At 41.7% G+C, this 17,099-nt stretch overlaps 1 protein-coding gene across 3 annotated transcripts in view; it reads left to right on the top strand.

Moving 5' to 3' along the window:
- Nucleotides 1-12,606: 12,606 nt before the first annotated feature.
- CCDC198 (coiled-coil domain containing 198) overlaps nucleotides 12,607-17,099 on the top strand; it is a 28,433-nt gene continuing 23,940 nt past the window's right edge. For all 3 annotated transcript variants that reach the window (XR_003969567.1, XM_030319197.1, XM_030319195.1), the window contains exons 1-2: nucleotides 12,607-12,914; nucleotides 15,300-15,382. Coding sequence is in view for 2 of the 3 variants with exons in the window: in XM_030319197.1 (XP_030175057.1) it covers nucleotides 12,692-12,914; nucleotides 15,300-15,382 (306 nt within the window). In the remaining variant the exon portion in view is untranslated. The remainder of the gene's footprint in view (nucleotides 12,915-15,299; nucleotides 15,383-17,099) is intronic.

The following is a 17,099-nucleotide window of genomic DNA, read 5'->3' as shown; positions in this document are numbered from 1 at the left end:
AGGAAAAGGGAAAAACAACACAAAACAAAAAACCAGCTGCTCAGCAGCAGAGGAAGTCAGGGCCCAAATGACTCAGAATGAAACTTCTGAAGCACAGGGGCCCAAGCCCCATCAGTCAAACCCCATTTCAAGCTCTTTCGTTCTCCCGGAGGTGGACTGAGTCAAGGATTGCTTAACACACAGGGAGCATGAGTCACCGCTCGACAGTCCTTCTGGTTATATGGAGATTTTTTTACTCAGTTTTATAGTCATGACACAAATGATTTCTTTAAAAAAATTTTTTTTTTAACATTTTTACTTATTTTTGAGAGACAGAACGCAAGTCGGGCAGGGGCAGAGAGAGAGGAAGACACAGAATCTGAAGCAGGCTCCAGGCTCTGAGCTGTCAGCACAGAGCCAGGAGCAGGTCTTGAACCCATGAACAGTGAGATCGCCACCTGAGCTGAAGTCGGACGCTTAACCGACTGAGCCACCCAGGCGCCCCCCCGCCTTCACCTTCTAAGCGAGGAGATCTCCACCTGCACAGCTGGGATAGATGCAGCACAGACCGACCACGGGAAGGGGAGTTGTTCCTCAGCTTTCAGGGTAGCAGTCATGCCACAGTCCTCATACCACATTTGCACCCAACACACGTTTTGGCTTTTAAAAAGCAGCTTCTGCATCCAAGATCGTCTTCAAATGGAGGGGCTTGTACGTTACAGTAAAGGCAATTCCATATCAACGGCTACAAGATCCAAAATGGTCACTGCTATTCTTCTTTGTGCCTATAATAAAGCTTCATTAGGAGCCTAATGAGAATTTAAGGACTTTTTTTCTTACGCTATTCTGAAGATCTAGAACTAATTAGACACCCAGAGTGCTTTTCCACAGAGCCTGGGGCAGAAGGGAGGGGTACAGGGAAGTTATCCATTCTTTCAATAAATGCTTACAAGGACCTGTTACAGGTTCTGCACTGAATGTTTAGAGGGTGGGGGCGAAAAACAGCAGAGTATGATCATGACCCTGCAGGACTTTATAATTTACTACACAATAAAAGACGGAGCTAGGATTCTAGGCTGGTCAGGGTGCTGGAATTCATATCCTGGTTAATACATTAATACATGCCATGTGACTCTGGGTGAGCGACTTGGCCTCTGCAAGCTTCCATTTCCTCATTGGTAAAATGGAATAATAACAGGACTGCCATCATAGTGTTGCTGCAAGAATTAAATGAGATAATGTATTTAAGAAATTGTATAGAATGTCTACCGTAGAGTGAGAGCTCGTTGCACGCTAGTTACTATTGTTGTAAGTAACCAGAAGCAGGTAAGAATCACATTAATCATGAGAACCATGAAGATAAAGTTCCTGAAGACAAAAGTATTTCGAATAGGAATATACTTTGAAGAAATCTGGCCCCCTAGAACTGGAAGTGTCATGAACCATTTGACAAGAATGAGCGCTGTAAGTCCTCCCCAGATAAGGATTCCTCTTCTCTTCAAGGGATCCAAACTCCGGCCCCACCTCTAGACCGGTACATGCTCTAACCCCACTGTGTCTTTGTGCCAGCCACTCCCTGAGCTCTGGAGCTGACTTCGTGGCACTGTTTCCTAGGGCCCTGTCCCTCCAAATGTAAAACCAATCTTCCTAAATCCTAATCTTCTCGACTCCAACTTCCCTGCTCCCCTGACCACAGGGCAGACAACGCCAGTTCTCCGCCATTCGCCCTGGATCCTCAGTTAGCCTTAACATTTTTCCTTAAAACTTGGGTTTTTCAGGGTCACCTGTGTGGCTCAGTCGGTTAAGTGTCCAGCTCTCGATTTTGGCTCGGGTCATGATCTTGCCATTCGTGGGATTGAACCCCGAGTTGGGCTCCCTGCTGAGCGTGGGGCCTGCGTGGGATTCTCTTCTCCCTCCCTCTCTGCCCCTCCCCTCCCCTGCTCTCTCTCTGTTTCCCTCTCTCCAAATACATAAATAAACATCAAAGAAAAAACGTTGTTTCTTTCACACAGATGTCTTTCCTGCCCTCTAGAAACAAGATCACACATGCGACCAAAAGTCTGGGCAACTAGTTTTCTCTCTTAGGCATATTTCCATGTCTCCTTTGCTGGCCTGGCAAGATCTGTGAGTGGGGGAAGGGCATTAAGAGTTTCTTGTAGGTGGGTTGGCCCTGCAGTCACGTACTCCACACCCCTATGCTTGCCCTTTAGAGCAAACGCAATCATTATTAGTCGGATGTCACTTTTTTGGAATGGAGGGGCCCATGAACTTTTCCCCTGGACCCGGATGTCAAGGACAGGCAGTGATGGTGCAGAGGAAATGACAGGCACTGCCAGAGGAGCCTGCCTCCAGCGGGGGCAGCAGCACGTCAGCCCTGGGCTCTCCCTGTACCGCTCCGGCCCCGGGATACACCTGGATATTGTAGAACAGCTCATCAGGCGAGGCAGAGCGTTAATGAAAACAGAGTGCATGGGAATGGCATCAAATCACTTGGTGCTTTGGGGTCTATTCTGGGGCTCGAGCAGATCTGATTGCGTAATAGACCCATTTGACATAATTGGCAGTGGGAGCTGGCAGTTTCTTTGCTTGTTTGAGACCTGCAGCAGCTGGCACGAGAGACAAAGGGGGCCGGCATCATCTGGAATGAATCTAGGCAAATGCACGGAAGGAGGAGCCGTTCCTCCCCCTTGGCCAGCGTTCTAGGCTCTGTGGTAACGTCCCCTGTCCTGACCCCCTAGGCGTACAACCTCTGTGGCCCCAAGGGCCTGACTGATATCTTCACGTGGAACCTGCAAAGATAAGGTTATAAAGCCTGTGTATCATGGCCAGATCTAGGGAAATGCAAAGGACGACATCCCACTTCTTCTCCATTTATTTTTTTAAAGAAGCCCTGAGACTCCTGTCAGAACAAGCTCAGCCCCTTGGTAGAAGTCAGATTTGTCATGGTCCACACTAATTTGAAACTTTGAGATTGAAATAGTTCCGTTGCATTAGAGTTAGGAGCACAGGCTTTGAAAGTATCACCCTACCCTTTACTCACTGCTGGTACGGGGGCGGGGGGGGACAGAGCAGGATGGCAATGGATGGCTCGATCGTCACCTCGCAAACCCACGGAGCAGCCTTAGCATCCAGCCTCCCCAGTGGACACAGTCTGCCGCATACAGGACCAGCTGGAGTCAGTGTTGCTAACTGATTGAACCTGCATCTAACAAGGCTTTAGACCTAAGCCCCAATTTATGGACAACTGAGGGGCTGGAGAAACAAGTTAAATGTCACCAAGAGGAAACAGATCCAGAATAAGGGATAGTCCACAGTCTCTTCAGCAAGAGACTGTGTGTCAGTGGCATGCAAAGGTGGGAGGGTTGCTTTAAATGAAAAGATTTGACATTTTAGACATAGAACAACCAAAAATACAAAACAAAACAAAAGGCTGTGGCCTCAGACATGTTACTGAACTTCCCCGAGCCTTACATCCTTGCCTGCAAGAAGAGAATAATGAGTTCTACTTCACAGGGCTGTTGGGCACCGACCTAGAGGGGAGAGCCCGAAACCAGCCGCCATACTGGGGCGCCTGGGTGGCTCAGTCGGTTAAGCGTCTGACTCTTGACTTTGGCTCAGGTCATGATCTCCTCGTTCGTGGGTTCGAGCCCCGCCTTGGGCTCTACGCTGATGATGCAGAGCCTGCTTAGGATTCTCTCTCTTCCTCTCCCTCTGCCCCTCCCCTGTTCATGCGATCAGATCACTCTCTCACTTTCTCCTCTCTCTCAAAATAAATAAATAAATGTTAAAAAAAAAAAAACCAAAAAACTAGCGTCAGTGGGTATCAACTTCAGATCCAGGTACACACTACATCCTCCCTATGGATGTCTACAAGTCTGATCATGGCAGGCCTTCCTGCTTACCACTGGTCAGCTCCTTTACGTAACACCACCTAACCTACCCTGTTGGAAATACCATCTCCCCAAATTCAAAGCCCCTCATATACTTGGTCTTCCTGAATTAAGGCCAGAAAAGTGGCTGGAGGCCTGCCAGCTTGGGAATATAGTAAGACATGCTTAGCAGAGACTGGTGGTGCCCAGCCCCATCCCCTAGGCCTTTGCCATTTTGGGCACGCTGCCAGCACTAATCACCCTGGGTCTTGGGGGCTTTCTCCGATGGGTAGAGCCTGCTCTGCCCTCAAGAGTGTGGCCAGCTGGAAGTGCCAGGAAATCGACATCTCTCTACCGTCTACCTGACAGTTCTCGGCCAGTGACAGGAGTGAACATATACATAGCCCCTCTGGTGGGTGTCTCTGAAGTATGTTCATTTCCCATGAACCCAGAGCACTAAGTTCTTCTCACTCACAGTAGAACAAGCTAGGGAACACCCCCCTTATTAGCTTTATTATTTTTTTAAATATAATTTATGGTCCAGTTGGCTAACAGACAGTGCATACAGTGTGCTCTTGGTTTGGGGGGTAGATTCCCATGATTCACCGCTTACATACAACACCCAGGGCTCATCCCAACAAGTGCCCTCCTCAATGCCCGTCACCCATTCTCCCCTCTCCCCTGCCCCCCCCCATCAACCCTCAGTTTGTTCTCTGTATATAAGAGGCTCTTATGGTTTGCCTCCCTCTCTCTGTTCGAAAGACCCCATGGTCTTCTGTTAAGTTTCTCAGGTTCCACATATGAGTGAAAGCATATGCTATCTGTCTTTCTCTGCCTGACTTATTTCACTCAGCATAATACCCTCCAGTTCCATCCACGTTGCTGCAAATGGAAGGATTCCATTCTTTCTTGTTGCCAAGTAGTATTCCATTATATATACAAACCACATCTTCTTTATCCATTCATCAGTTGATGGACATTTGGGCTCTTTCCATAATTTGGCTATTGTTGAAAGCGCTGCTATAAACATTGAGGTACATGTGCCCCTATGAATTAGCGCTCCTGTATCCTTTGGATAAATTCCTAGTAGTGGTTTTTTTCCTTTTCTGAATTACTTCCCCCACCCCCCACCCCGACACATACCCCCTGTTTTCTAGGAGCACATCCCAAAGAAACCACTTGTACTGGAAGCCTTGTCTAACACCACATAAATGTGTTTGGCTTTTACCCTACGGGCAGTGGGAAGCTGTTGAGTTACTCACCAAACTGCAGCTATTAGTAGTGTTCTAGAGATCCAAGTTCTGCCCCCCCTCCTTCCCTTTCATTCATCACTCCTGGATTTTGAATCCAGTAGGGGTCTTAAGTGCTGTGTCTCATTCATGTCAGATTCTTGCCATGTAGTGCCTGGTGCAGTCAGTGGGCTGCCTCCAGCTTCTCAGCAACAGCAGCCTCCCGGCCTTGCTTCCCCAGGAGCAACAGGCAAGGAAGTTGGAGATACCCCTAGAGACTTCGGTCACACAGAGGTTATGCATTGTAGCCACCGTGGCTGTGAACTGTTACGTAGTAATTAACTAGTGCTTTTTGCTTGGAGTCATCTGAGGTCTAAGTGTAAAATCCTACAGAGGGCGTCATGCTAGTTGTAGCAAGAAACATCTAGAAGGGACAAAGGTCTGAGGGAGCACCTGGCTGCCTATGAATCCAGTACCAGCGACATAACCTTCCACAGGAAAAATGAGAGAGCCCTGGAAAAGACCCGTGGGAAACTGTATATGCTAATAACGAGAATCCTAAGCCCCTGCCTTGCTTGGGCATGCTTGAGCTTTGCTGCCAAGATCCAGAACAAGCCCTAAGCCCTAAGATCAGGCAGCTTGCCAAAACTGTTAGCAAGGCTTTGCATACTGCTCTTAGAACTACTTTAGAAGGAGTATGGGTCCAAGTGGGTATTGGGATGGGAGATTCTTGGTAAATTTCTTCTCAGAAGAACCCTGTCAACTTCTGGGTTACATTTTTTCCTTCCCGAGAGAAGCAGATGGAGTAAACTAAGATTGAGCCTGTCGTTCTATTATTCTATTGTTCTAAGCAAGATACACCAAGATTTGTGTCCTTTACTAGGATACAAATTGGAGCAAGGAAGCGAATTTAAGGTTAGCAACTTCTTTGCCTATATCCGTTTGTTTAGTAACCACGCTGATTTGCTTTCTGTTTGCATTTTAGAAAGAAAGAAAGGAAAGAAAGGAAAAGGAAAGAAAAGCAGAAACTGCTCTATACGTTAAGACTGGATGTCATCACAGACACATAATTTCTGCCCTGAGGAAAGTAATACATGTCTGAGTGGCCAGGAGCTCAGCCACAGGTAACAGGAAGCTTGCTGTCCTCACCACACTTCCAAGTGACCTGAGCCAGATCAGGTTTCCTGGGCCACCTGGACAAATGAAGACTATCAGACAGAAGGCCAGAGCAGTGAGGGTGGTATTTCTCCTTTGGGTGGCATTGCATTTAATGGGAAAGAAATATAATATAGGAGGGTATGAAGGGAAAGGAAAATCTTTTGGGAAGGTCTCTTTATTTGGTTTCCTCTACATTTCCTCCCGAAGCAATTAAAAATAAATAAAATACAGACTTTGCCTGAACAAGGAGACATCCTTGACCTGTGCAGAACCCAGAGAAAATGCATTTTACAGCACATCAGTGACAATGGAGGTTTATGAACTTGGACGCTAGCAATGGTCTGACTAGCATTTAGTTCAGTTGATACCTGCCACTAGCTAATGCTTCACTCTGGACCACTTTGGCCGACCCTGAGCTTTGGGACGTCTGGCTTACCGTGCACACCTCTACCTTGTTTTTACGCCTTCTTGAAAGCTAAAAGCTCTCATTTTCACTTCTGGGCCCACAATTTAAATTTCTAAAGGGAAAAAAAAGACTCTAAAATGTTTTGGTTTTAGTAGACATTAGTAAGAAGAAGCCTTTTGCCTTAGGGGGTAAAAATGCAGGATCTGCAATTTAGACCCATAGCCTCAGTGACTGTTTAGACCAGAGAAGGTAGATTAAAGGTTAAACTTCAGTGTAAATTCTTGAGACAAACTGTGGACAATAGTTAAAATGTAACCTTATTTTAGCAAAAGAAGGGAGGGAGGGAAGGAAGAAAGAAGGAAGGTTTCCTAAAGACGTCTTTAAAAAGATCATTATAACCAAAGGCTGATGTTCTCCCAATGAGAGATAAAATATAGAAAAACTCCTTGACCTGAGTGAAATCCATTAGCAATCCATTTTAAGAAACTCATGTAGGCACTGGCTGTCTTCAGAGTAGCGGGTTTGTGATGTTAGGTTTTAGCATTTAGCATTCAATAATGCCCTTGCAGATTTAGGTAACGATATAAATTTGATCCAACTGATCTCATGTAATGGTTTATTTTTTTAAAAAGCTTCAAGTCACCCTTTTCCCATTTGTTTCACTTCAGCAACTTCCACCAAGTAATTCTGGCTGTACTGTCACCCTCATGCTCAATGTATGGATAAATAGAGAGGGAAATAATCACTAGGAGGAAAATTAAGGTTTGGGTCATACATCAACTCTGCTTAGTTGGCATCCAAACACATAATTCACATTGCTGAAAAGACTCCAGTGATTGCTTAGCCATTACAGATCAATTGCAGAAAAGCCTGTAACATTATTAGAAGCATAATTTAGGAATCCTATAAACATTTAGGATTTAAAACCCCACTTACTGAACAGCCAATGCATAGTAATTAACCCAGGTGTGAAATTAAATTCAACCCTAAGGAATAGTTATATATATGTGGTTTTAAATCCTGTTTGAAGCCTTTCTAAGGAAATTGCATGTGAAAGGATCAAAAGGCAGGGGAACCAAAGTGACTCCAAACCACCACCATCCTCTACCCTAAGGAAAATCACCTCACCATACATCATCTGCATAATATAAAACATCCAATGTATATATCCATAGCCCATTAAGAAACTCATTTGTCCAATATTAGGCTGTTTGAATTTTATAATGCACTACCCGGTAATATACACAGCCATTGAGCATTTGTATACTTTTCTATTTGTCTGTAGCTACTCAGAACCTACCACGACTGCACTCACCATTTCCTGTTTGATCACATAGCACCTGCTGAGCTCCCTGCAGAAACTATGCCTTTCTTTGGCCCAGTCTCCTTATCTCCAAGAGCCATCTAATCAAGGTGGAGGGTCAAGAGAGTGGGAATGACCCTTGGGAAGTCCATCAAAACTAAGACAAGAGTTATCAAATCACAATCCTATAAATCCAGCTAGGAAAAGTCTTCACACAAGAAAAAAAAATAGCTGTGGTCTTGCCAGCTCTGATTAGATATTATAGAGTAGATCTAGCTGTAAGGAAATGTAGAGATCACCTCACCCACTCTCTGATCCCAAGCTTCTACATAAAGCCCTCTGTCATTCAAATGTAAAACTTTCTACTATTAGAGAGCAGGAAAATCCACATATCTCCAATGAGTGTATATTGAGTTTCTGTAGAATTTAAATTCACTGCACAAGATCCCTTAAGCTTTGCACAAGAACAGTTAGGTGTAAAGCAAGAACAAAAGCAGAGATTTCTGGCCGTGAAAAGTAGCTTTGTAGCTTTATCTCCTTCCTTTGGATGTAAAGGCTGAGGAGGAAGGTTAAGAATAGGGCTAATGGGTGCTTGGCTCATGACTTGTCTTGAAGAAGGGAGTGTCTTGATAGAAGGCATTCAAAGAAAGGTCCAAGCACTCTGAGCTTCTGCGGCACGGGTATCACTTGGGAGCTCCGTGTACTGGTTGCCTACGGTGCTGCTCCAAGTTGGGGGCTTCAATCCCTCACTTGCAAGTGTAGCACACGTGGTGGGGCACCTGGGTGGCTCAGTCTGTTAAGCATCCGACTCTTGGTTTCAGCTCAGGTGATGATCTCACTGTCTCCTGAGTTCGAGCCCTGCAACAGTCTCCACGCTGACAGTGCGGAGCCTGCTTGGGATTCTCTCTCTCCCTCTCTCTCGCTGCCTCTCCCCAGCTTGCTCTCTCTGTCTCTCTCAAAATGAATAAACTTGAACAAAATTTTTTTAAGAGACTGATAAACTTACATTCTCATTTCATATTCACCATTCTATTACAAATAGCATCATGTTATCACCTTTACACACAGTAATACATATTCATAACCAGGCTAGAACTGGGGAGGGATCATTCTACACATCATTGATAGTCTGGGAGTCCACGTTTTGGTGGGTGAGAACCTTTCAGTGTTTTCCAGTCTTATGGTTAAGAAATTACATCTTACATATAACCCCATAGGTGAGATTAAATTCTGGTTTTCCTCTTTTAGTGAAATTATTTTTCACCATCATCCTTATCAAACTCCTTTCAGCCTATGAACATTTTTTTAATGATAGTCCTTAAGCACCACTGTTTTCCCAGGGGCCCAAGTAATGTATACTTTCCTCATTAGTCTCTTTTATACTTAGGTGTAAACTCCTTTAGACAGGAATATGTCTATTTTAATGGATGCCAATGGTAGTAAGGACTCTCCTATCACATGTAGATGTGTTGCAATACTTTCTCATGAGGAGGAGAATACTGGCTAATGTTAATTGAGAGCTTAATGTTATGTCAGATATTATTCTTAGGGCTCCACATGGAATCAATTGATAAATTCTTCATAAAGTATTATTAACCCCATCTTACAAATGAGGAAATTGAGGCACAGAATGGGTAAGTAATCCATGCAAGTTACAAAGCTTGAGAGCGGCCAGTAATAAAAAGAGAAACAAACACGGTATAAATCCACTTCTTCGACCTCATTTCCTCAACAAATATCCAACTTCCTTCACAAAGTCTCATATTCTCCACAGATACAGCCTCCTGAAATTAAATAATAATGAGGCTAAAGTTGAGGACAGCACCCTTCTCACTGGTCCATATTCATAAAGTCCACCATTTCCAGCATGATTTCTCGTTATCCATTCATTTGCCGTCCTTCTCCTTCCCTTAAAAATACTTAAACTGACTGTATCCAGAGATAAAGCTGATTCAAGTATTTCAATATTTGTAATTAAACTAGTCTCCAGTTGCCAGAGGTAAATTTGCTTGCAGGTACTGTTAATACATGATTCTTTCTTAGAGGTCTTTCTGCCACAGAGAAAATTGTGTGTAAAAAGCAAAGGGAGTAAGTAGGAAAAAATTAAGCTTGATTATCTTTTTAAATGAACTCTCTTGGCTAGTGAGATCCTCTAAATCCAAGGGAGCCCCTTAGCAAATAGATTTTGCAAAAGTAAAAAAATAAAAAATATATTTCTCTAAACTTCTCAATAGGGAAATAATGAAAACCTAAGAAATCTGTGATCATGAGCAATTAAACCTTGAAATTCAGTTTTGTTTCTAAATTGGAAAAATAAAATAAAAATCACCCACATAATTCCACCATTCAAAAATTACTACTTGACCTTTCAGCACATTTTCTTCCAGTCTTTTTTGCCCATTTTTAAAACATTGTCAACAAGCTATCTTTGAGGGGTGCCTGGGTGGTTCAGTCGGTTAACCACCAGACTCTTATTCTCAGCTCAGGTCATGATCTCACGGTTCATGGGATTGAGCCCCACGTCCATCTCTGTGCTGACACTGCAGAGCCTGCTTGGGATTCTCTCTCTCTCCCTCTTTCTCTGCCCCTCCCCCACTTTCAAAATAAATAAACAAACATAAAAAAAATTAAAATAAGCTGTCTTTGAGAACTTAAGGTTTATTTGAACCATTTATTCAAGAAGTTTATCCCTGGGTATTTACTCAAAGAAAGAGAAAACACTAATTTGGAAAGATACCTGCACCCTATGCGTATTGCAGCATTATTTACAAGCCAAGATATAGGAGCAGCCCAAGTGTCCATCAATAGATGAATGGATAAAGAAGATGCAGGGCACGCGCACACGCGCGCACACACACACACACACACACACACACACACTGGAATATTACTTAGGCATAAAAAAGAATAAGATTTAAGATCTTGGGGCACCTTGGTGACTCAGTTAAGCGTCCAACTTCGGCTCAGGTCATGATCTCACGGTTCATGAGTTCGAGCCCGCATCGGGCTCAGTGCTGACAGCTCAGAGCCTGGAGTCTGCTTCGGATTCTTTGTCTCCCTCTCTCTCTGCCCCTCCCACTCACACTCTCTCTCAAAAATAAATAAACATTAAAAAAAAGATCTTTCCATTTGCAACAACATGGATGGGGCTAGAGTTATTACGCTAAGTGAGATAAGTCAGAGAGAAAGACAAATGCCATATGATTTCACTTATATGTGGGACCTAAAAAACAGAACAAATTAACAAACAAACAAACAAAAATAGAACATAAATGCAGAGAACAAACTGGTGTTTGCTGGAGGAATGAGAGAAATAGGTGAAGGGGATTAAGAGGTACAAACTTCCAGATATAAAGTAAGTCATGGACAGATACCATATGTTTTCACTCTTATGTGGATCCTGAGAAACTTAACAGCAGACCAGGGGGCAGGGGAAGGGGGAAAAAGAAGTTACAGAGAGGGAAGGAGGCAAGCCATAAGAGACTCTTAAATATTGAGAACAAACTGAGGGTTGAAGGGGGGTGGGGGAGAGGGGAAAGTGGATGATGGGCATTGAGGAGGGCACCTGTTCGGATGAGCACTGGGTGTTGTATGGAAACCAATTTGACAATAAATTGTATAAAAAAATTTTTAAAAAAAGTAAGTCACAGAGATGAAAAGTACAGCATAGTGTGTATAGTCAATAATATTGTAATAACCTTGTATAGTGACAGATGGTAACTATTCTTATCATGATGAGCATAGTGTAATGTACAGAATTGTGAAGTCACTGTGTTGTCCACCTGAAACTAATATAAAATTGTATCTCAACTATATACTTCAAAAAAAGAAGAAGAAAAAGTTTGTCCCCTTGTCCCCAGGAAAGAAATTCTACTGTCTACCTGCCCTCCTGCAATATATTAATCAAAGGCAATTAATCAAAGGCAGTTCAAGTCATTGAAAGAAAAATAAAATTATTTTAGCCACTCTACTGTTACCTTTCCTATTTGGAAAACAAATTCTTCAGTTAAAACTAAAGGTTACCAAATAACGCTTAGCATGCATCCCCTCGTTTCTGAAGACGATTTAGCTATTCTCAGTTGGTAGCTCTTGACGGTATTGAAAGGTATGTGCAATGAAAGGGTCAAGTTTAATGGGGCGCCTGGGTGGCGCAGTCGGTTAAGCGTCCGACTTCAGCCAGGTCACGATCTCGCGGTCCGTGAGTTCGAGCCCCGCGTCGGGCTCTGGGCTGATGGCTCAGAGCGTGGAGCCTGTTTCCGATTCTGTGTCTCCCTCTCTCTCTGCCCCTCCCCCATTCATGCTCTGTCTCTCTCTGTCCCAAAAATAAATAAACGTTGAAAAAAAAAATTAAAAAAAAAAAAGAAAGGGGCAAGTTTAAGACTTCTTTAAACCTCTGCTCTCCACCCCTGTGAATGGCTTCCTGATGTTAGAGATTTGTGTAATGATCAACAGTGGTTTCATTTCTACTACTGAGTCTTTCAGAAAGTAGCAGACCCAAGTCAATGTTTAACTGGATTCTTTGGGTCTGAAATGGCAGAGTGGGAGTTGAAGGGACATCTCCGTGGAAACCAGGCTCCCAGGAAGTGGCCAGAGGGGTTACTGTGGGGTGAAATAAAGCTTAGAAATATGTCATGAAGTGCTTTGCGCAGCTGGGGTAAAATTCTGAAGTACCTTAATTAAAACAAGCCAAGTTAAAGGCCCCACACCACTTCCCTCGGGGTTGTTCTTTGAGTATCTTTACCGTGAAATGGGCCTGAGCCACTCTAAGCCTCACCCTAGAGTGACCAAAGTAGCACCTTTGCAAAACAAAGAGGAAGAACTCCCCTCTGCCAGCCCCGTGGACTTTGCATTCAGTCAGAATCTGGAAGAAAAGAGTTCGTATTTGTTCACAGGACTGCAGGACCAGAACAAAGCTCTGGAAGGTCAGCTGCCGCCTCTACGAGAGACCTGGTATGGAAGATACTCTGCAGGTAAACATAAGACCCATCATGAAATCTGTGTATTTGGGCCAAGGAGAGCTATTGACAGATGTACCTGGCTGTCTGTTTCTATAACAATATCAGAAAGTTTCTAAATTGCTGAAATGTAAGGGAACATCTTTCAACTCGAGGCTGAGTGTTTGTCAATTGTAAGTATTCTGGGTACATTAGAACGGGTGTGTAAACTGCACAGAGGGCTTCTTACCATTCTGCACTGGAAGGGAAAAAATCATTCTGTTTCAGCTTAGTTTATAGTGCTTTCGATGTTTATACCTAGCTTTGCCAGATGATTAAAATTATATAGATAAGATGTGATAAATTATGACAATCATATGTTTCAGTTAGATTCTAAATTCAAATCATTCTCTCCAGCCCCATTTAGTGCATCAGGCTTTGTTGTTTTGAAAGCAACCCTTTCGGAGTGAATTCATTCTAATGTGAAGTTGGAAACCACCCCAAACACAATTGATTTATTGCAATACAGATGAGAGGATGAGTCATCCCCTCCCAAGCCCACATTCTTCACGCAGAATATGCACTAAGTTCCGTCATTTGCAGAACTAAGAGAATTTTTCCCATTATGATTGGAAGCTCTGAGCCTGAAGTGGCTATAAATTATCCTGGGATATTTTAGAAGACACATAACATTTTTATGAAAATCGCAATGATAATTGAACAGAGATTCTCACTTGGGAAGAGAAATATAAATATATAATGTGTACATATGTGTATATCTATGTAATTTTTTTCTGTATTTATATTCTGGATCGATAACACAAATAAGTTCCCATTATTGGTCACCTTGGCCAGAAAGCCTGATATTCTCGTTCCGTATCTGGTACATCTCAACTGGACTGATTGTCACGGCTATTTTCTGTAGAACTGACAACTCTTGACTGGTTGCGTATGGCCTATTTTTATGTTCTCCAACTTCCTAAGCATGGGAGTGGGAATTTTCCTCTAGTTTCATTGAAGAATTCCTTTTTATCCAAACCTTGTACCCAGAGTTTTAAGATTCTGTTAACTGAATAGTGAAAACTAAGTCTAATGCATTAGAGTCCCACCTGGAAAATATTCTTATTTTTGAAATGACAAAATCACATTAAAAATAAATAACAAAGGGATGGTAAGCATCCTGATTGCCAATTTCAAAAGATCCATAGTCTAACCCCAGCTCCACTAAATACCAAATTGTATGACTTTGAGCAAATTACTGCATCAATTTCCTTCACCTATAAACCAAGGGTAAAAATAACTGCCTGACATAGCCTATGCCATTTGGGATGAATTGAATTAAATAATGAGGTGTTATCACTGAAATCATAGTATAAAAATAAGGAGTAGTCAGGCTGCTGAAAAAAAAAAAAAACTGTTGCCAGAAATACATCTTTTAATCAAAAATGCTATTTCTTGTCATTACTGTTGTTTCTGTCTTGTTCCATATGCTGGCATCTCTTGAAAGAGAATAAGGACGTGGAGAAGTTTTTAACATGGTCATTCAAATGTTGTAAGGATAGAAACACATAATTATGCAAGGATTTTTCTGTTTAGAATGCAAAGTGAAATTGTAGGATAGTCCACACAACAATCTAGAAATTAGAATGCTTCCAGATTTCTAAGAGGAAAAGACAAAACTTCATTCATGCAGCATTGGCCATGGTAGCAGTCCTAACACCCCAGGATAATTAAGCTAAAAAATAAAACCCATAATGGACCTCTTGAGTCCTAGCTCTGTTTCTAACAAGGCTTAACTCTGTAGCCTGTTTTGTGTCATCAGGAAAGACTATTTGTATATTGTATTATAGGGCAACTTGTGGGAATTTCTTTCCCTAGTTGGAGAGACTATTTAATTGGGAACATACAACACTAAACGTTGCATACTCCTATTATACACTCATAGTCCATTTTTATTACCCCTCTAATACCTATCCATCCACAATTCATCTCTTTCATCTGAAAGGAGAATTTATTTTCATTTCTTAAGGATATATTTTTTCTGATTTCCCAAATTTATTTTGTAGAGATTTCATGAAATGAAAACAAGTGAAAAAGTTTCTATTTTCCAGCCCAAATTCTATGGTTGAACAATATTTGTGGTCAACACATTGTTGATTTTTCAGATTTTCCTCTAAATATCAATCCAGGGAAGAAATGAGTAAAGCAGAAATTAAATCCTGGATATGGGCTAATATTTTATCACTTGCATCCATGTATGACCCTTGCTTTATGTGTTTCACCTCCACATTCAACATGTAGGTTGGACACATATAACTAAAAAGGTGCCAAAATGTATTAACAAAGTCTAATGATTAGCCCAATTTAATAGTAAATTTTTAAATGTTTTTTTTTTTTTCATTTCTCTCCTAATCTTTCAAGGGCCCAGGGCCATGTATTTTGATATCCCACTGGAACACGGAGAAACAAGTATTATTAAAAGGCATCCACCCCGAAGACTTCAAGTAAGATGAATTTAAAAGACCTCATAAGGAATTTCTTGGATTTAATGGTAACATCCCTTTTTAACTATAACCATAAAGAAGGGATATTGAAAATGACTAAGCTAATGAGAATGTTGTTAAAGAGAATGTCATCAACTGCAAAGACCATATTTCTTTAGGATTTCCTTTTGTAATGATTTCACTTTTAAGACCACCACCAAAAGAAGGAAATACAGTATCAAAGGCACAGGCATGATGGGATTCAAAAGACCTTTGCACTTTGCATTTGATGAGTTATAACAAACAATAGTAACAATAATAACAGCTAGTACTATTCTAATTACCACCTACTTCAAGTCAGATACACTCTGGGCAACTTGATCAATGTCCATCATTTAATCTTCACACCCTCTCTATGAGAAAGGAACTAGTACCTTTGCTTTGTAGGTGTGGTTTAGAGAATTAAGTAACTTGTCCAAGGACAGTGGAGCTCAGACATCAAACAGGTCTTCAAAGCCCATGCTCTTAACCAGCAGCATAGTTGATCTCTACAGACCTTCTATCCCTAATCTTTTATCGTTGTAAATGTTAACTGGTTGCTGAAATTGAGGACATTGGATTCCAAGGCAGCAAAGCAAGAGATTTAAATGCATTCACCTTAATAAAAATTTAATGAATTCTCTCTAGAGAAATAGAAATTCTAAGGACTCTCATCCTAGACGGGGAAAGAGATCTGAGTGGGTACCTGAAAATGAGCATCAGCTAAGAGAAGGGTTTGGGCTCTCCTGTGAGCAGGATCTATCACTGACATTTGGAAAAAAAGGAATTGGAACCAAATCCCACCTGATACACAATTCACCCAGACATCTGGACAAATCCCAGAGGTATTTGAGCTCATTTGCTGGGGATTATTTCTGTTTCAATTGGTTTTTATTTACCTGTCTTCTCCAGAAGCTCACAATCATTATTTGAAATGATTATACCTTTTGTTCACCAAAAGAGCATCTTTTCCTAAAATATTAGAAACCTCAAAACTTTTTAAAAGATAAATAAAATATAATTATATCAAATTGATATATAATTTTAAAACTTTTGGGCATATCTTTAACTAAACTGGACAATTTAAAAACTTTACCTTTTATTCCTAAATCAAATGTAACTTTTCAAAGAGGTGTGTTTAATATAATGTTCCTATGGAGCCAGTGAGCTGAATAACTCAAGTAGAAGATATTACCATAACCAGTGAAAAGTATATGTAGCCATTTGTAGTTCACAAAGTACTTTTTAGATCTATCAACCCTAAATCAGCTAAAGTTAGGCTTTGATTCTCAAGTCAGTCAAGCGCAAAAAGGAGAACTTTGGTGTTTCAGAACAAAAGAGGGTATCCCCACATCCTAACCAACCCCCTTAAAAATGAAAAAATCAAGAAAAATGAATTATTTTAGTGCAAAGACTATATCATGTTCAGTCTTATATCTTTAGTCTCTAACACTTAATATGTACTCCCAAAAAGCTTATGAATGAATGGATGAATGAATGAATGAATGGTGAATGAATAGATGAATGAATGACAATCTGACCCATTATCCCTGGTAGGAACAAAAATCAAAATGCCTTCTCCCTGCTATTGAAGACCCGCAACATCCTGTATTGTAAGTCTAATTGACTAGTTGCCAACGTGATGAATTATGAAGATATAGGAGTGTTTGTTGAACCCAAGAACTGGGAGGCACTTGGG

Source organism: Lynx canadensis, chromosome B3, assembly GCF_007474595.2.
Source record: "Lynx canadensis isolate LIC74 chromosome B3, mLynCan4.pri.v2, whole genome shotgun sequence".
Lineage (NCBI taxonomy): Eukaryota > Metazoa > Chordata > Mammalia > Carnivora > Felidae > Lynx > Lynx canadensis.
This window is presented reverse-complemented; position numbering and strand designations above follow the sequence as displayed.